Genomic DNA, 21401 nt, shown 5'->3' on the forward strand with positions numbered 1-21401 from the left:
CACAACCCCATCAACATCCAACACAACCCCATCAACATCCAACACAACCCCATCAACATCCAACTCAACCTCATCAATACCCAACACAACCCCATCAACATCCAACTCAACCTCATCAATACCCAACACAACCCCATCAACCTCCAACTCAACCCCATCAACATCCAACACAACCCCATCAATACCCAACACAACCCCATCAACATCCAACTCAACCTCATCAATACCCAACACAACCCCATCAATACCCAACACAACCCCATCAACATCCAACACAACCCCATCAACATCCAACTCAACCCCATCAACATCCAACTCAACCTCATCAACATCCAACACAACCCCATCAACATCCAACTCAACCCCATCAACATCCAACTCAACCCCATCAATACCCAACACAACCCCATCAATACCCAACACAACCCCATCAATACCCAACACAACCCCATCAACATCCAACTCAACCCCATCAACATCCAACACAACCCCATCAACATCCAACTCAACCTCATCAATACCCAACACAACCCCATCAACATCCAACACAACCCCATCAATACCCAACACAACCCCATCAACATCCAACTCAACCCCATCAATACCCAACACAACCCCATCAACATCCAACACAACCCCATCAACATCCAACTCAACCTCATCAATACCCAACACAACCCCATCAACATCCAACACAACCCCATCAACATCCAACTCAACCTCATCAACATCCAACACAACCCCATCAACATCCAACACAACCCCATCAACATCCAACACAACCCGATCAACATCCAACACAACCCCATCAACATCCAACTCAACCCCATCAACATCCAACTCAACCTCATCAATACCCAACACAACCTCATCAACATCCAACACAACCCCATCAACATCCAACTCAACCTCATCAATACCCAACACAACCTCATCAACATCCAACACAACCCCATCAATACCCAACACAACCCCATCAATACCCAACACAACCCCATCAACATCCAACACAACCCCATCAACATCCAACTCAACCTCATCAATACCCAACACAACCCCATCAACATCCAACTCAACCTTATCAACATCCAACTCAACCCCATCAACATCCAACTCAACCCCATCAACATCCAACTCAACCTCATCAACATCCAACACAACCCCATCAACATCCAACACAACCCCATCAACATCCAACTCAACCTCATCAATACCCAACACAACCTCATCAACATCCAACACAACCCCATCAATACCCAACACAACCCCATCAACATCCAACACAACCTCATCAACATCCAACACAACCTCATCAACATCCAACTCAACCTCATCAACATCCAACTCAACCTCATCAACATCCAACACAACCCCATCAACATCCAACTCAACCCCATCAACATCCAACTCAACCTCATCAATACCCAACACAACCCCATCAACATCCAACACAACCCCATCAACATCCAACTCAACCTCATCAATACCCAACACAACCCCATCAACATCCAACACAACCCATTTCAACATCCAACACAACCCCATCAACATCCAACACAACCCCATCAACATCCAACACAACCCCATCAATACCCAACACAACCTCATCAACAACCAACACAACCCCATCAATACCCAACACAACCCCATCAGCATCCAACACAACCCCATCAACATCCAACTCAACCTCATCAATACCCAACACAACCCCATCAACATCCAACACAACCCCATCAACATCCAACTCAACCTCATCAATACCCAACACAACCCCATCAACATCCAACACAACCCCATCAACATCCAACTCAACCTCATCAATACCCAACACAACCCCATCAACATCCAACACAACCCCATCAACATCCAACTCAACCTCATCAATACCCAACACAACCCCATCAACATCCAACTCAACCTCATCAATACCCAACACAACCCCATCAATACCCAACACAACCCCATCAACATCCAACACAACCCCATCAACATCCAACACAACCCCATCAACATCCAACACAACCCCATCAATACCCAACACAACCCCATCAACATCCAACTCAACCCCATCAATACCCAACACAACCTCATCAATACCCAACTCAACCTCATCAATACCCAACACAACCCCATCAACATCCAACTCAACCTCATCAACACCCAACACAACCCCATCAACATCCAACACAACCCCATCAACATCCAACTCAACCTCATCAATACCCAACACAACCCCATCAACATCCAACTCAACCTCATCAATACCCAACACAACCCCATCAACCTCCAACACAACCCCATCAACCTCCAACACAACCCCATCAACCTCCAACACAACCCCATCAACCTCCAACACAACCCCATCAACCTCCAACACAACCCCATCAACATCCAACACAACCCCATCAACATCCAACTCAACCTCATCAATACCCAACACAACCCCATCAACATCCAACTCAACCTCATCAACACCCAACACAACCCCATCAACATCCAACACAACCCCATCAACATCCAACTCAACCTCATCAATACCCAACACAACCCCATCAACATCCAACTCAACCTCATCAATACCCAACACAACCCCATCAACCTCCAACACAACCCCATCAACCTCCAACACAACCCCATCAACCTCCAACACAACCCCATCAACATCCAACACAACCCCATCAACATCCAACTCAACCCCATCAATACCCAACACAACCTCATCAATACCCAACTCAACCCCATCAACATCCAACTCAACTTCATCAACATCCAACTCAACCCCATCAACATCCAACTCAACCCCATCAATACCCAACACAACCTCATCAATACCCAGCTCAACCCCATCAACATCCAACTCAACTTCATCAATACCCAACACAACCCCATCAACATCCAACACAACCCCATCAATACCCAACACAACCCCATCAACATCCAACTCAACCTCATCAATACCCAACACAACCCCATCAACATCCAACTCAACCTCATCAACATCCAACTCAACCTCATCAATACCCAACACAACCCCATCAACATCCAACACAACCCCATCAACATCCAACACAACCTCATCAATACCCAACACAACCCCATCAACATCCAACACAACCCCATCAACATCCAACACAACCTCATCAATACCCAACACAACCCCATCAACATCCAACTCAACCCCATCAACAACCAACACAACCTCATCAATACCCAACTCAACCTCATCAACATCCAACACAACCTCATCAATACCCAACACAACCCCATCAATACCCAACACAACCCCATCAATACCCAACACAACCTCATCAATCCCAACACAACCTCATCAATACCCAACTCAACCTCATCAACATCCAACACAACCCCATCAACATCCAACACAACCCCATCAACATCCAACACAACCCCATCAACATCCAACTCAACCTCATCAATACCCAACTCAACCCCATCAACATCCAACACAACCTCATCAACATCCAACACAACCTCATCAATACCCAACACAACCCCATCAACATCCAACTCAACCCCATCAACATCCAACACAACCCCATCAACATCCAACTCAACCTCATCAATACCCAACACAACCCCATCAACATCCAACTCAACCCCATCAACATCCAACACAACCCCATCAACATCCAACACAACCCCATCAACATCCAACTCAACCTCATCAATACCCAACACAACCCCATCAACATCCAACTCAACCCCATCAATACCCAACACAACCCCATCAACATCCAACTCAACCCCATCAACATCCAACACAACCCCATCAATACCCAACACAACCCCATCAACATCCAACTCAACCCCATCAATACCCAACACAACCCCATCAACATCCAACTCAACCCCATCAACATCCAACTCAACCCCATCAATACCCAACACAACCCCATCAATACCCAACACAACCCCATCAATACCCAACACAACCCCATCAATACCCAACACAACCCCATCAACATCCAACACAACCCCATCAACATCCAACACAACCCCATCAACATCCAACTCAACCCCATCAATACCCAACGCAACCCCATCAATACCCAACACAACCCCATCAATACCCAACACAACCCCATCAATACCCAACACAACCCCATCAACATCCAACACAACCCCATCAACATTCAACTCAACCTCATCAATACCCAACACAACCCCATCAACATCCAACTCAACCCCATCAATACCCAACACAACCCCATCAACATCCAACTCAACCCCATCAACAACCAACACAACCTCATCAATACCCAACACAACCCCATCAACATCCAACTCAACCTCATCAATACCCAACTCAACCCCATCAACATCCAACACAACCTCATCAACATCCAACACAACCTCATCAATACCCAACACAACCCCATCAACATCCAACTCAACCCCATCAACATCCAACACAACCCCATCAACATCCAACTCAACCTCATCAATACCCAACACAACCCCATCAACATCCAACTCAACCCCATCAACATCCAACACAACCCCATCAACATCCAACACAACCCCATCAACATCCAACTCAACCTCATCAATACCCAACACAACCCCATCAACATCCAACTCAACCCCATCAATACCCAACACAACCCCATCAACATCCAACTCAACCCCATCAACATCCAACACAACCCCATCAATACCCAACACAACCCCATCAACATCCAACTCAACCCCATCAATACCCAACACAACCCCATCAACATCCAACTCAACCCCATCAACATCCAACTCAACCCCATCAACATCCAACACAACCCCATCAATACCCAACACAACCCCATCAATACCCAACACAACCCCATCAACATCCAACACAACCCCATCAACATCCAACACAACCCCATCAACATCCAACACAACCCCATCAACATCCAACTCAACCCCATCAATACCCAACGCAACCCCATCAATACCCAACACAACCCCATCAATACCCAACACAACCCCATCAATACCCAACACAACCCCATCAACATCCAACACAACCCCATCAACATTCAACTCAACCTCATCAATACCCAACACAACCCCATCAACATCCAACTCAACCCCATCAATACCCAACACAACCCCATCAACATCCAACTCAACCCCATCAACAACCAACACAACCTCATCAATACCCAACACAACCCCATCAACATCCAACACAACCCTATCAATACCCAACACAACCCCATCAACATCCAACACAACCCCATCAATACCCAACTCAACCCCATCAATACCCAACTCAACCCCATCAACATCCAACACAACCCCATCAACATCCAACACAACCCCATCAATACCCAACACAACCCCATCAACATCCAACACAACCCCATCAACATCCAACACAACCCCATCAACATCCAACACAACCCCATCAATACCCAACACAACCCCATCAACATCCAACACAACCCCATCAATACCCAACTCAACCCCATCAACATCCAACACAACCCCATCAACATCCAACTCAACCCCATCAATACCCAACACAACCCCATCAACATCCAACACAACCCCATCAACATCCAACACAACCCCATCAACATCCAACACAACCCCATCAACATCCAACTCAACCCCATCAATACCCAACACAACCCCATCAACATCCAACACAACCCCATCAACATCCAACACAACCCCATCAACATCCAACACAACCCCATCAACATCCAACACAACCCCATCAACATCCAACACAACCCCATCAACATCCAACACAACCCCATCAACATCCAACTCAACCCCATCAACATCCAACACAACCCCATCAACATCCAACTCAACCCCATCAATACCCAACACAACCCCATCAACATCCAACTCAACCCCATCAACATCCAACACAACCCCATCAACATCCAACTCAACCTCATCAATACCCAACACAACCCCATCAACATCCAACTCAACCTCATCAATACCCAACACAACCCCACCAACATCCAACACAACCCCATCAACATCCAACACAACCCCATCAACATCCAACACAACCCCATCAACATCCAACACAACCCCATCAACATCCAACACAACCTCATCAATACCCAACACAACCCCATCAATACCCAACACAACCCCATCAACATCCAACTCAACCCCATCAATACCCAACACAACCCCATCAACATCCAACACAACCCCATCAACATCCAACACAACCCCATCAACATCCAACACAACCTCATCAATACCCAACACAACCCCATCAATACCCAACACAACCCCATCAATACCCAACACAACCCCATCAATACCCAACACAACCCCATCAATACCCAACACAACCCCATCAACATCCAACTCAACCCCATCAATACCCAACACAACCCCATCAACATCCAACACAACCCCATCAACATCCAACACAACCCCATCAACATCCAACACAACCTCATCAATACCCAACACAACCCCATCAACATCCAACACAACCCCATCAACATCCAACACAACCCCATCAACATCAACACAACCCCATCAACATCCAACTCAACCCCATCAACATCCAACACAACCTCATCAACATCCAACTCAACCCCATCAACATCCAACACAACCTCATCAACATCCAACACAACCTCATCAACATCCAACACAACCTCATCAACATCCAACTCAACCCCATCAACATCCAACACAACCTCATCAACATCCAACTCAACCCCATCAACATCCAACACAACCTCATCAACATCCAACACAACCCCATCAACATCCAACTCAACCCCATCAACATCCAACACAACCCCATCAACATCCAACACAACCCCATCAACATCCAACTCAACCCCATCAACATCCAACACAACCTCATCAACATCCAACACAACCCCATCAACATCCAACTCAACCCCATCAACATCCAACACAACCTCATCAACATCCAACACAACCCCATCAATACCCAACACAACCCCATCAACATCCAACTCAACCCCATCAACATCCAACTCAACCCCATCAATACCCAACACAACCCCATCAACATCCAACACAACCCCATCAACATCCAACACAACCTCATCAATACCCAACACAACCCCATCAATACCCAACACAACCCCATCAACATCCAACTCAACCCCATCAATACCCAACACAACCCCATCAACATCCAACACAACCCCATCAACATCCAACACAACCCCATCAACATCCAACACAACCTCATCAATACCCAACACAACCCCATCAACATCCAACACAACCCCATCAACATCCAACACAACCCCATCAACATCCAACACAACCCCATCAACATCCAACACAACCCCATCAACATCCAACACAACCCCATCAACATCCAACACAACCCCATCAACATCCAACACAACCCCATCAACATCCAACACAACCCCATCAACATCCAACTCAACCCCATCAACATCCAACACAACCCCATCAACATCCAACTCAACCCCATCAACATCCAACTCAACCCCATCAACATCCAACTCAACCCCATCAACATCCAACACAACCCCATCAACATCCAACACAACCCCATCAACATCCAACACAACCTCATCAATACCCAACTCAACCTCATCAACATCCAACACAACCTCATCAACATCCAACTCAACCTCATCAACATCCAACACAACCCCATCAACATCCAACACAACCTCATCAACATCCAACACAACCCCATCAACATCCAACTCAACCCCATCAACATCCAACTCAACCTCATCAACATCCAACACAACCCCATCAACATCCAACTCAACCCCATCAATACCCAACACAACCCCATCAACATCCAACACAACCTCATCAATACCCAACTCAACCCCATCAACATCCAACTCAACCTCATCAACATCCAACACAACCCCATCAACATCCAACTCAACCCCATCAATACCCAACACAACCCCATCAACATCCAACACAACCTCATCAATACCCAACTCAACCCCATCAACATCCAACTCAACCTCATCAACATCCAACACAACCCCATCAATACCCAACACAACCTCATCAATACCCAACTCAACCCCATCAACATCCAAAACAACCCCATCAACAACCAACTCAACCCCATCAACATCCAAAACAACCCCATCAACATCCAAAACAACCCCATCAACAACCAACTCAACCCCATCAACATCCAATACAACGCCATCAACATCCAACGCAACCCCACCAATACCCAACTCAGCCCCATCAGACTTCAACTGAACCCTAATTGGACCACAATTCAGCTCTATCAGACTGTCATCTCAATCCGTCCACAATGAGTGAGCAAACCCTTTAACCCTCAGCTCATCTCTGCAGACCCTGTCCTCAGCACCTCAGATCCCAACCAAATCCCTCAACCCTCAAGTCAACCAATCTGACCCCCATCCTAACCCCTATGGCGATTCTGCGTGAATTTTAGAAACCTGAAATGAAGGGTTCTGGATAAGGTGCGTGCATCCACAAATAACATAAATCACCAAAATGTGACTCACTAAGGTGAAGATCCATCGGGTATCCATGTGCAATCTCGTGGAAGTCAGGAAGTTGTAGTTAATAGTTAATTGATTGCTTTATCCTGGAATGGTTGTGTTCCTGCCTTTACTGCACAATGATAAGAATGTCAGATAAACAGAAAATGCCGGAAATATTTGGTAGATCAGGCAGCGTGTGGTGTGGGAAACAGAGTTAGATTTTCAGGCCTTTAACCTGGAAAATGTTTCAGATGTAACCAGTTTTAAGCAAGTGCAGAGGCAGGGAAGGGGGTTGGGGTTGGGGTGAGGAAAGGGGAGGGAAGAAAAAGGGGAAGGTCTGTGATGGAGGGAATGATACTGCAAGGAAAATGTGGGTGACAATGGAACAAATAAAGACAAAAGATGGGTCTAGAGGAGATGTGAATGGCAACAATAGAAATTTTACCAGCACCTGTTGTCTGAAGATATGGAAGCAGCGTTTATGATCTGAAATTGTGGAACTCAGTGTTGAGCCTGGAAGGCTGTAAAGTGCCTAATCGAAACATGAGGAGCTGTTCCTCGAGCTTCCATCGAGCTTCATTGGAACAGTGTAGGTGGCCGAGGACAGAGAGGTCAGGGTGGGAGTGGAGCAGTGTGTTAAAATGACAGGCGACTGGAAGCTCAGGATCATGCCTGTAGGCTGCGTGGAAATGTTCAGCAAAGTGATCATTCAATCTCTATTTGGTTTCCCCAGTGTAGAGGAGACCACATCATGGGCAATGAAGACAGTGAACTAATTTGTAAGAAGTACAAAGTAGATTAGTGTTTCACCTGGAATGATTGTTTGGGAACCTGAATGGTGGGACAGAGAGGAGGTAAAACGGCAGGTGTTGCATCTCTGAGGGGAGCGGGGCAGTGGGAAAGTGGTAGAAAGCATCAGAAGAGTCTTGAATGTAGATCAGAAGAGACTAGATAAGGAGAGATTTTTTAAAAATTAAGGGGCGATGGGAAGAAGTCAGTTTAGTGGGACAGGAACAGGAGGAACAACGGGTCTATCAGGGCATTTCTCTTTGAGGATCTTGGGAAGGAGGTAGAAGTGGGCTGTGTTGGGGTCCCATGAAGTTGGGGGCTGTGAGGAGAAGGTGTCCAAAGAAGATGAGGGCAGTGGGAAACAATGGCTTGATGTTCGGTGGTGGGGTCATGGTCCAGGGGGAAGCAAGAGGAGGTGTCAGAGAGTTTGCATTCAGTCTCTGCAAGGTAGAGGTTCGGTTCACCAAACCACAGCAGCAAGTTTAATTACCGTCTCACGGTTGGACTGGAGAATCCCACATGTTCAGAGGGAGACAAGTTGACAGTGAGTGGCGCGGGGGAGTGCAGAGAAATTGAGAAGGTCAATATCATGTCGCGAGTTCTAAATGAAAAGATGTAGAAAGGGTAAGAGGCCAGAGGGAGGGTTTCAGGTAGAACAAGAATCTTGAAGGTGGGAGAGATAGTCCTCTGTGTCGGGAGTGGTGGGTGTAGGGAAGACTCTTGGCAAAGGTGACGGAATATCTCCATCTTTGGCATTTTCCCAGATGTCTCCACGAAATGATGTGGGATGTTTTTCAACATTAAAAATACCAGACAAATGCAGATTATTGTAAGATTGCCTTTACTGGGCTTTCTCCATTAGAACTGTTAACATGTGTTCATTTTCCAGTTGTCTTCAAACACTACTGGCAGCCAAAATGGGCAATTAATGCCAGCGAGGTCTATAAACTGAGAATGAACTTTGAAAATTGTTCATGCCAAGATGAGGGGTACTCGGAAACAGAGGTGTTCCCATCTGCTCCAGTCTTAACCCCTGGTAGAGGTCACAGGGGAGCATTGAATGAAGAACACTGAATAAACACCATTAGAGAGAAGCTGAGTAACTTGATCTGTTTGTTCAGATAACTTGAATTAACAGCAGTAATTCTGCAGGCTAATTATGTCACCAGAGATCTTTCCAACGGTATAAATAAGACATCGCTCAACTACGTTACACACAATGTAGGCTTCCTTGACTCCACGATAAATTCTTACAGAAAATGCATGGCCCAATAACTGGCCTGGTATATGCCATTTACTACCCTACTTTGGCAGCCTTTGGAGTTCTGGGTAAGACCTCACAATAATTGTTCAAAAAATGATATGAAGTTTGCAAACCACTTGTATCCACAATTATAAGAAGGAGGTTGCGATACCAAGACTATTTCCACTGGAGATGAGTAAGAAGTATTTTTTTTAAATATATGGAGAGTTTGGTAGCACGGATAGTGAAATGTTAGTGACAAGGGGTTATCGATTTAAAGATATGGCAGAGAGAGAGAGTGACGAGAGAAGTCAGATAAAAATTCCATCCAAAGACGGTTGTTCGAGAATTGGGATGATTTGCTGTGAGCAGCAGTTAAGGCAGAAGCCATTCCTTTCAATGAACAATTGGATAAATATTTGAAGCTGTGAAAGAAACAGGGCCAGAGAGAGAACGGGACAGTGGGAATACATTGGGGATTGATACAGGGCTATGGAGAGAGCATCGAGCAGTGGGATTAGTTTGAGGATTGGTACAGGGCTATGGGGAGAGAGCGGGCAGTGGGATTAGTTTGGAGATTGATACAGGATTATGGAGAAGGTGTGGAGCAGTGGGATTAGTTTGGGGGATTGATACAGCACTATGGGGAGAGAGCGGAGCAGTGGGATTAGTTTGGAGATTGATACAGGGCTATGAGGAGAGAGTGGGGCAGTGGGATTAGTTTGGAGATTGATACATGGCGATGGGGACAGAGCGGGGCAATGGGATTAGTTTGGGGATTGATACATGGCTATGGGGAGAGCGCGGAGCAGTGGGATTAGTTTGGAGATTGATACAGGGCTCTGGGGAGAGATTGGGACAGTGGGATTAGTTTGGGGATTGATACAGGGCGATGGGGAGACAGTGGGGCAGTGGGATTAGTTTGGGATTGATACAGGGCTATGGGGAGAGAGCGGGGCAGTGGGATTAGTTTGGAGATTGATACATGGCGATGGGGAGACAGAGGGGCAGTGGGATTAGTTTGGGATTGATACATGGCTATGGGGAGAGAGCGGGGCAGTGGGATTAGTTTGGAGATTGATACATGGCGATGGGGAGACAGAGGGGCAGTGGGATTAGTTTGGGATTGATACATGGCTATGGGGAGAGAGCGGGGCAGTGGGATTAGTTTGGGATTGATACAGGGCTATGGGGAGACAGCAGGGCAGTGGGATTAGTTTGGGATTGATACAGGGCTATGGGGAGAGAGCGGGGCAGTGGGATTAGTTTGGAGATTGATACAGGGCTATGGGGAGAGAGCGGGGCAGTGGGATTAGTTTGGTTTTGATACATGGCTATGGGGAGAGAGCGGGGCAATGGGATTAGTTTGAAGATTGATACATGTCGATGGGGAGAGAGAGGGGCAGTGGGATTAGTTTGGAGATTGATACATGGCGATCGGGAGAGAGCGGGGCAGTGGGATTAGTTTGGAGATTGATACAGGGCTATGGGGAGAGAGCGGGGCAGTGGGATTAGTTTGGTTTTGATACATGGCTATGGGGAGAGAGCGGGGCAATGGGATTAGTTTGAAGATTGATACATGTCGATGGGGAGAGAGAGGGGCAGTGGGATTAGTTTGGAGATTGATACATGGCGATCGGGAGAGAGCGGGGCAGTGGGATTAGTTTGGAGATTGATACATGGCGATGGGGAGAGAGCGGGGCAGTGGGATTAGTTTGGAGATTGATACATGTCGATGGGGAGAGAGAGGGGCAGTGGGATTAGTTTGGAGATTGATACATGGCGATCGGGAGAGAGCGGGGCAGTGGGATTAGTTTGGAGATTGATACATGTCGATGGGGAGAGAGAGGGGCAGTGGGATTAGTTTGGAGATTGATACATGGCGATCGGGAGAGAGCGGGGCAGTGGGATTAGTTTGGAGATTGATATATGGCGATGGGGAGAGAGCGGGGCAGTGGGATTAGTTTGGAGATTGATACAGGTCTATGGGGAGAGAGCGGGGCAGTGGGATTAGATTGGAGATTGATACATGGCGATGGGGAGAGAGCAGGGCAGTGGGATTAGTTTGGGATTGATACATGGCAATGGGGAGAGACCGGGGCAGTGGGATTAGTTTGGAAATTGATACATGGCTATGGGGAGAGAGCGGGGCAGTGGGATTAGTTTGGAGATTGATACAGGACTATGGGAAGAGAGTGGAGCAGTGGGATTAGTTTGGAGATTGATACAGGACTATGGGAAGAGTGCGGAGCAGTGGGATTAGTTTGGAGATTGATACAGGACTATGGGAAGAGAGCGGAGCAGTGGGATTAGTTTGGAGATTGATACAGGGCTATGGGAAGAGTGCGGAGCAGTGGGATTAGTTTGGAGATTGATACAGGACTATGGGGAGAGAGCGGGGTAGTGGGATTAGTTTGGAGATTGATACAGGGCTATGGGAAGAGAGCGGAGCAGTGGGATTAGTTTGGAGATTGATACAGGGCTATGGGAAGAGTACGGAGCAGTGGGATTAGTTTGGAGATTGATACAGGACTATGGGAAGAGAGCGGAGCAGTGGGATTAGTTTGGAGATTGATACAGGGCTATGGGAAGAGTGCGGATCAGTGGGATTAGTCTGGAGATTGATACATGGCTATGGGGAGAGAGCGGAGCAGTGGGATTAGTTTGGAGATTGATACATGGCTATGGGGAGAGAGCGGAGCAGTGGGATTAGTTTGGAGATTGATACATGGCTATGGGGAGAGAGCGGAGCAGTGGGATTACTTTGGAGATTGATACATGGCTATGGGGAGAGAGCCGGGCAGTGGGATTAGTTTGGAGATTGATACAGGGCTATGGGAAGAGTGCGGATCAGTGGGATTAGTTTGGAGATTGATACATGGCTATGGGAAGAGAGCGGAGCAGTGGGATTAGTTTGGAGATTGATACAGGGCTATGGGAAGAGTGCGGATCAGTGGGATTAGTTTGGAGATTGATACATGGCTATGGGGAGAGAGCCGGGCAGTGGGATTAGTTTGGAGATTGATACATGGCTATGGGGAGAGAGCCGGGCAGTGGGATTAGTTTGGAGATTGATACAGGGCTCTGGGAAGAGAGCGGGGAAGTGGGATTAGTTTGGAGATTGATACAGGGCTATGGGGAGAGAGCGGGGAAGTGGGATTCTAAGCTGAGAAATTGACGTTTCAGATGTACAGAGCATTAGTCAGACATTATTTAAAGGTTTTAAGTAAGAGGACACATTGCATGCACTTGCCTTGTATTCTCTAGTGTAGGAGGATTGGGAGATGATCCAACTCAAGTACTTTAAATCATTAGGAAATTCGATCGGGTAAATACAGAGAAGCTGTACCCTCTGGTGGGGGTATCTGGAACAAGACGCATAACCTTAAAATTAGAGCTCAGTAATCGAGGTGTGAATTCAGGAACAGTTTTTCACAAAGATCAGTGAATGTCAGTGGTGGAGCAATATTTCAAGAAAATAATCCAAGACAATATGAATAGTCTCTTGGAAAAATATCAGTTAATAAATGACAGGCATCACAGGTTTGTTAAAGGCAACTGGTTTTGAACTAACTTGATTGAGTTTTTAAATTAAATAAAAGTGAGGGCTGATAAGGATAGTGTGCTTGATGTTGAGTATATGGACTTTCAAAAGACATTAAATAAAGTACCATATAAGAGATGTTATGGCCACGTGGCATGACTTGGACAGTTCCCACTTTTCAGCTCCCCAGCTGACCACAGCAAGTGTATTTCTATGAAGCGTTTGGTTTTCTTGTAGGTTTTAAAAACAGAAAGTCAGTTGTTTATTGATCAATATGCCTTATCCCGAAATTGTTGCAACCTCACTCACTCACACACACACACATGCACACACACAGGAAGAAACAGATAGAGAAGGGAAGGAGGTGGGTGGGTTTTAGTGGGGGAGAAGGGTTATGATAAACCTGTTGAATTCTCTTGAGACTCAAGTTCTCGATGATTGCAGCCCTGAGATGGTTGTAGATTTCTCTCTTGATTGAAGGTTCTGTTGAAGATGGTGGGTCACTTCTAGCTCTCTCTCTCTGCCATATAATGTAGATGTCGGATTTTGTTCAGCAGGGCATGTACTTTCTGACTTGCTGGAATGCCAGCTGTTGCAAGTAGCTTCACTTTCTGGGTCAGTCTCTCTCTCTCTGTCTTTGTTTTAAGGTAAAACTGTGTCACTTCTCACCTCCTGTTAGGAGACACTCTCATTTCTTTAAAAGAAAAGAAAAGTACTGCAGATGCTGGAAATCTGAAATAAAAACAGACAGTGCTGGAAATGTTCTGATGAAAGGTCAAAGACCATATCTGGAGTACTGTGTTCAGTTCTGGGCACCACACCACACATTTACAGCATAGCAACAGACCATTCTGCCCTTCTGGTCCATGCTGGTATTTGTGCTCCAATTGAGCTTCCTTCCGCCCTATCAACAAATCCACTATTCCCTTCACCCTCGTGTTTATCCAGCTTCCCCTTAACGACATCAATGCTACTCACCTTTGTTACTCCCTGTGGAAGCGAGTTCCACATTCTCACCACTCTCCAGCTAAAGAAGTTTCTCCTGAATTCTGCATTGGATTTATTAGTGACTGTCTTATATTGATGGTCCCCTAGTTCCGGTCTCCCCCACAAGTTGAAATATCTTCCCTGTGTCGACCTTATCAAAACCCTCCATAATTTCAATCTCACTTAGAAAACCCCTCAGACATCTCTTTTCTAGAAAAAAGGGACTCAGCCGATTCAGTCTTTCCTCATAGTTGTAAACCTCTCAATTCTAGATTAATTTTGTCTTTTACTTTTTACTTTTTTTCACCTTTACTCGTTTTTATACTATGGGGTCCAAAACTGAGCACTGTACCCAAAGTGTGGTCCAACTGAGGATCGATACAAGTCTAACATACCCTCTCTTCTTTTCCATTCTAGTTATAATCCCCCATGTAATGCTCTGTGACTGGCACCTGATCATAAGGGGCGTGAGGTCCACTTACAGGAGACACTGGTGACAGCACATCCAAGCGAATGCCTAAAGTAGTGGTAATCTCACTGGGCTAGTAATCCAGAGGCACAGGCTAATTCTCTGGGGACACGGGTTCAAATCCCACCACAGCAGCTGGTGGAATTTAAATTTAATTAATTAATAAATTGAATTAATTAATAAAAATCTGGAATTGAAAGCTAGTCTCAGTAATGGTGCCATGAAACTATCATCGACTGTCGTAAAAACCCATCTGGTTCACTAATGCCCTTTAGGGACGGAAATCTGCCATCCTTGCCCAGTCTGGCCTACATGTGACTCCAGACCCACAGCAACGTGGTTGACTCTTAACTGCCCTCTGACGTGGCCTGGCAAGCCACTCAGTTGTCAAGGGCAATTAGGGATGGGGGACAAATGATGGTCTTGCCAGCGACGCCCGCGTCCCATGGAAGAATTTGTTTAAAAATTGTAACGATGGCGAAATCCCTAATGATGTGGCTTTATTGAACTGTCAAAGTGAAGGGCTGAATTCCAGGTTGCGCAGTACCTGTCCAGTGTGGGAGCTCTGAGATGCACCACGTGTCTGAGATGGACATGACTGTGGGTGGTGCCTGTGACAGCTTGCAAGGGAGCTCATGGTGTCTGAGGGTGCGGAACAGCAGCACATTTGGGAGGCCGAAGGGCCATTTTTCTGAACCTGCCTCCGCAAACCCGAGAGGAGTAGAAGTACAGGCTGATGGGGTGAGAGGAATTGTGTGGGAGGAGGTTAGAACAGAAAAGGCCGGAAACCCTCAGCAGGTCCGGCAGCATCTGTGGAGAGAGAAAGAGACTTTAATGTTTCCAGTCAATGGACTTTCATCAGAACTGGGAAAAGTTGGAAATGTCATAGGTTTTAAGCAAGGGGTGGGGGGGGGGGGGGGTGGTGGAGAACAAAAGGGAAGGTCTTTGATGGGGTGGAAGAGGGATTTAATGACAAAAGGGTTGGTGATGCAGGGCTAACGGGAATGGATAGGGGCTGCCTTGTTTCTGTACTGTAACTCTGTAAGTTTCAAATTTCCTGTCTGTTCTAACAGCAAACCTCGTCGCAATCGTGATCCTTTCCCGGGGAAAGTGCGGCCTCTCGGGCTGCGTCGGCTGCTATCTGACGGCCATGGCGGTCACGGATCTGCTTTTGGTCATCACTGCGGTGATACTGAACCGCATCAGCAGCATCTATCTCCCGCTTGGCCCCCTCTCCAGCACGCCAGCTTGCAGCCTCAGCACCGTGCTCATCTACATGACCAGAGACAGCTCTGTCTGGCTGACGGTGGCTTTCACACTCGATCGGTTCATTGCCATCTGTTGCCTGAGGCTGAAAGGCAAACACTGCACTGAGAGAACAGCAGCAGTGGTTATCGGGACGGTGTGCACCCTGTGCTGTTTGAAAAACATCCCCTATTACTTCACTTACGAGCCCCTGTACATAATCAATAATAAACCTTGGTTTTGCAACATCAAAGCCATATTCTATACATCGCCTGCCTGGAGAGCATTCGACTGGGTTGACCGTGTATTAACCCCGTGTGCCCCCTTCTTTCTGATCCTCCTGCTCAATGCTTTGACTGTCAAGCACATCCTAGCGGCCAGCAGAGTTCGCAGGAGACTCCGAGCGCCCGGCGCGGGGGAGGGAGGCGCTGATCCGGAGATGGAGAACCGGCGGAAGTCCATCGTCCTGCTCTTCACCATCTCGGGCACATTCATCCTGCTCTGGATGACCTACGTGGTCAATTTCCTCTACGTCCAGTTCCGAAAGGGCTCTTACTTTGTCGGTTTCAACTTCAGTGACCCGAGGTTTATTCTCCAGGAGAGCGCAAACATGCTCCAGCTTCTCAGTTGCTGCACCAACACCTGCATTTACGTCACGACTCAGAGCAGGTTCAGACAGGAGCTGAAGGACGGACTGAGATATCTTCTGAATGTTGTTAAAGTAGTTAAACAGTGATTCTGCTCATTCCATTTTCTATTTCATCCCAGGAGCTTCCCATATGTCCCTCCATTCTGACCCAACCCCCACCATCCTCAAACAACCTCCAACCTGTCCTTCCAGACCTTTCCATCGCACCTACACCCTCAGACTCTCCCTCCAGATCCACTCCCTGACCTTCCTGAGCAGACACTGCTCCCACACCCTCCTGCCACTCCCTGTCCGTGCCAGTGTGGACGGAGGATGGGCGTAGGGCATTAGAATGAAAGGAAGACTCAGCGTCTTTCACGACTTCAGCGAATTGCAAAGCACTTTACAGGCAGTCATGGACTTCTGAAATGTAGCCACTGTTGCAATGTGGTGCACAGCAAGATCCCACGAGCAGCAATGAAACAAATGGCCTGATAATCGTGTTTTAGAGGGGCTGGTTGAGGAGTAAATATTGGCCCGAGCTCTGCTGCTCTTCTTGGAGACAATGCCGGCGAAATTTTTAGACCCACTCGGGTTCACGGCCGAAAAGACGGTGGCACTCCCTCAGTACGGCACCGGGAGAGTCAGCCGAGGTTCTGTGCTCAAGTCTCTGCAGCGGAAAGGGACATCAAAGTAGGGCTGGAAGATTTGAAATAAAAACAGAAAGTGCGGGAAATACTCAGCAGGTCAGGCAGCATCTGTGGAGAGAGAAGCAGAGTTAGCGTTTCAGGTCAGTGACCTTTCATCAGAACTGAATTCTGATGAAGAGGGCTGCTTTGTCCTGGGTGATGTCGAGCTTCTTGAGTGTTGTTGGAACTGCACCCATCCAGGCAAGTGTTGAGTATTCCATCACACACCTGACTAGCGCCTTGTAAACTTTCTGCTATCATGTTTTTGTCACACATTTCCTGTCAACTTATATAATAATAAATTCCAATGCCGCCTTAACCTGTCACACGGTACTTAAAACTCTCCCGCCAGCAGTGGTGCTGTGGTTCCTCAACCTCTGGGGCCTAGTTTCAAATTCAACTCAGTTTGGTGGGTGGGCAATCTCCAAAGTCTTCCAGCATGAAATGAGCATGGGCTGATCCCAGTTTCTGGGAGCACACAGTGTGGAACTCACTCTAACTCAGCATGAATTAGATACCATCAATGATTGGGGATGGTCAGGTGTTGACAGACTCATGCCGCAGAGGACATACCATGACTGGTACTGAGGCACGTGGCTAGATCATTAACCATAAAATAACACGCACAGTGTATTAGCTTCACTGACCCCAGCCGACAATGGTATCTTTCTGCTCTTTCAACTCAATTTAATGCAGACACAGACACAGAGGGACTGAGCATAGAGAGAGCAGATGGAGACCAGTGGTCTGGTTACTAATTTGTGACCTCAGGTTTGCTGCCCGGATACTTTGCAATGAAGGATCACCATGGAGCCGATAAAGGAGCTGAAGTGACAAATGAGCAGCCCAAATCATCAGAGCCAGTTGGCAAACCCGGCATTCAATTCCAGGTGGGCCTGTCTATTGGATAAACACCTCCGAGTTCACACAGAAGAGAAACCCATCGAGTGGACCATGTGAGACATGTGGTTTACAAAATCCAGTCACCTGAGGGTCCAACAGCGCAGTCACACCAGGGGGAATCCACACTGAGGGCCACAATACTAATCCGTGCTGCACCTGTCCTGAGAGTGTTTGATGGGACAGTGTAGAGGGAGCTTTACTCTGTATCTAACCCCCGTTTTTTTTTCAATATGTCGAGGGGGCCTTTATTCCTCAGGCCCCCTTTATATACACACATATTTTTAAAATAACTTTATTAAAACCAGATAAATAAACAAAAAAAAAAACTCAAATTAAAATGCCATTCTCGGCGTCGACGATGCACTCCAGTCCCTGCGGTGCCCACCGGTCGCGGAAGGCCTCAAGCGTACCGGCGGACACCGCATGCTCCTTTTCCAGGGACACCCGGGCGCGAACGTAACCGCGGAAGAGGGGCAGGCAATCGGGGAGGACGGACCCCCCGACGGCCCGCAACCTGGACCTGTGAATTGCCACCTTGGCCAGGCCCAGGAGCAGACCGACGAGGCGATCCTCCTACCGGCCCAAGCCCCTCCGCACCGGGTGCCCAAAGATCAGGAGCGTGGGACTGAAGTGCAGCCAGAATTTGAGGAGCAGCCCCTTCAGATACTCAAATAGGGGCTGCAACCTCGCACACTCCGTATAAATGTGGAACACGGACTCGTCCAGGCCGCAGAAAGTACAGCTGGCCTGGGAGTCCGTGAACCTGCTTAAAAGCCTATTGCACGGGACTGCTCTGTGCAGCACCCTCCACCCCAGGTCCCCGATGTAAAGGGGGAAGACTCCCGCGTAGAGAGACCTCCATCGGGGTTTCCCCTCGCCGCCAGATGGCAACGCGGACCGCCAGGGCGTGTCCGGCCGGCTGACGAGGGCGAGGAAGTGGAAAGTGTGCAGGAGCAGCCCGTACAGGAAACCCCTCCGCGCCGATTGGAAAGGCACGGAGGGCATTTCCGAGAGGCGGCTCGGGTTGTGCGGGACCGGCTCCCGAAGAGGGTTTCGGGGCCTGGGTCCGATGAGCAGTTTCGGCCGAGCGGAGGTCAGCTCGGCCGGGATTGCTCCGCACTCCCGAGCCCCCTCGACACCCGCAGTGAGGGGCGTCCCGGGGGTTTCGGCTACTCCTCCGCCCGCCGGACCGTCCCCGGAGTCGGCCGCCCGGACAGCCGAGGCGCTCTCCTCCGCCGGCAGGGGAGCGCCCTGACTGGAGGCGACCATGTTCCAGACTCGGAAAAGATCCCGGTAAAAGACAGGCAACTCCCTCAGAGAGGCGCGGCTAACGGACTCCACCGGGAGCTGCGTGTCGTCTTGAAGGCAGTGACACTGGCGGAAAAAATACGTCGCCAGCGCACACCATCTGGGAGGACGCTCGACGTACAGGTATCTCTGCAGGGTCCGAAGGCGGAGAGTCGCAGCCTGGGTGCGGACGCACACCAGCGACTGACCGCCCTCCTCGATCGGGAGACTCAGGACCGCGGCAGAGACCCAGTGTTTCCTCTTGCCCCAGAAGAAATCGACTAGTTTCTTCTGGATCTTGGTGGCAAATACAGGGGGCGGGGCCAAAGTGACCAACCGGTACCACAGCATGGAGGCCACCAGTTGGTTTATGACCAACGCTCGGCCCCTGTAGGAAAGCACTCGGAGCAGTCCTGTCCAGCGCCCCAGCCGAGCGGTGACTTTCGCCTCCAACTCCTGCCAGTTTGCCGGCCAGGCTTCCTCAGCGGGGCTAAGGTGGACACCCAGATACAGGAGGTGCGTGGTGCTCCACGCAAAAGGTGTCATCTCCTCCGGCAGGGAGTCCACCCGCCACTGACAACCAGGAGTCCGGAACATTTCTCCCAATTGATCCTCGCGGAGGACGCGGCAGAAAAGGTCTGCTGGCATTCGCGCATCCTCCGCAAGTCAACGGGATCTGTGATTGCGAGGAGCACGTCGTCGGCGTAAGCCGAGAGGACGACCCGCATGGCCGGCTCGCGCAGAGCCAATCCCGTCAACCTCCTGCGAAGCAGGCACAGGAAGGGCTCCACGCAGATGGTATACAATTGGCCGGACATGGGGCACCCCTGACGCACACCTCTCCCAAATCGAAGGGGCGCCGTCAAGGACCCGTTAACTTTGACTAGACACTCTGCGGCGGCGTATAAAAGTCGGACCCGGGCCACAAAATGCGGCCCGAGTCCGAAAGCGCGCAGAGTCCCGAAAAGGTAATCGTGATCCACCCTGTCGAACGCCTTCTCCTGATCGAGGGAGAGAAAGGCGACCGACTGACCAGTCCTCTGGGAAAGATGGATCAGGTCCCGGACCAGGTGGATGTTGTCCTGGATGGACCGGCCCGGGACCGTGTAGGACTGGTCGGGGTGGATCATG

General features: G+C 48.5%; 1 protein-coding gene across 1 annotated transcript; it reads left to right on the top strand.

Moving 5' to 3' along the window:
- Nucleotides 1–10534: 10534 nt before the first annotated feature.
- LOC137358371 (probable G-protein coupled receptor 139) lies at nt 10535–17499 on the top strand. The gene is made up of 2 exons (XM_068024312.1): nt 10535–10604; nt 16592–17499. Exons 1-2 carry the CDS (start codon nt 10535–10537, stop codon nt 17497–17499), a joined length of 978 nt encoding a protein of 325 aa, XP_067880413.1.
- Nucleotides 17500–21401: the final 3902 nt, after the last annotated feature.

This window comes from Heterodontus francisci, chromosome 49, assembly GCF_036365525.1.
Source record: "Heterodontus francisci isolate sHetFra1 chromosome 49, sHetFra1.hap1, whole genome shotgun sequence".
Lineage (NCBI taxonomy): Eukaryota > Metazoa > Chordata > Chondrichthyes > Heterodontiformes > Heterodontidae > Heterodontus > Heterodontus francisci.

Coding starts and splice junctions, on each gene's coding strand:
- LOC137358371 (XM_068024312.1), top strand. CDS start 10,535: ATGCATGGCCCAATAACTGGCCTGGTATATGCCATTTACTACCCTACT. Junction 10,605..16,591: donor GGCAGCCTTTGGAGTTCTGG/GTAAGACCTCAC, acceptor CTGTTCTAACAG/CAAACCTCGTCGCAATCGTG.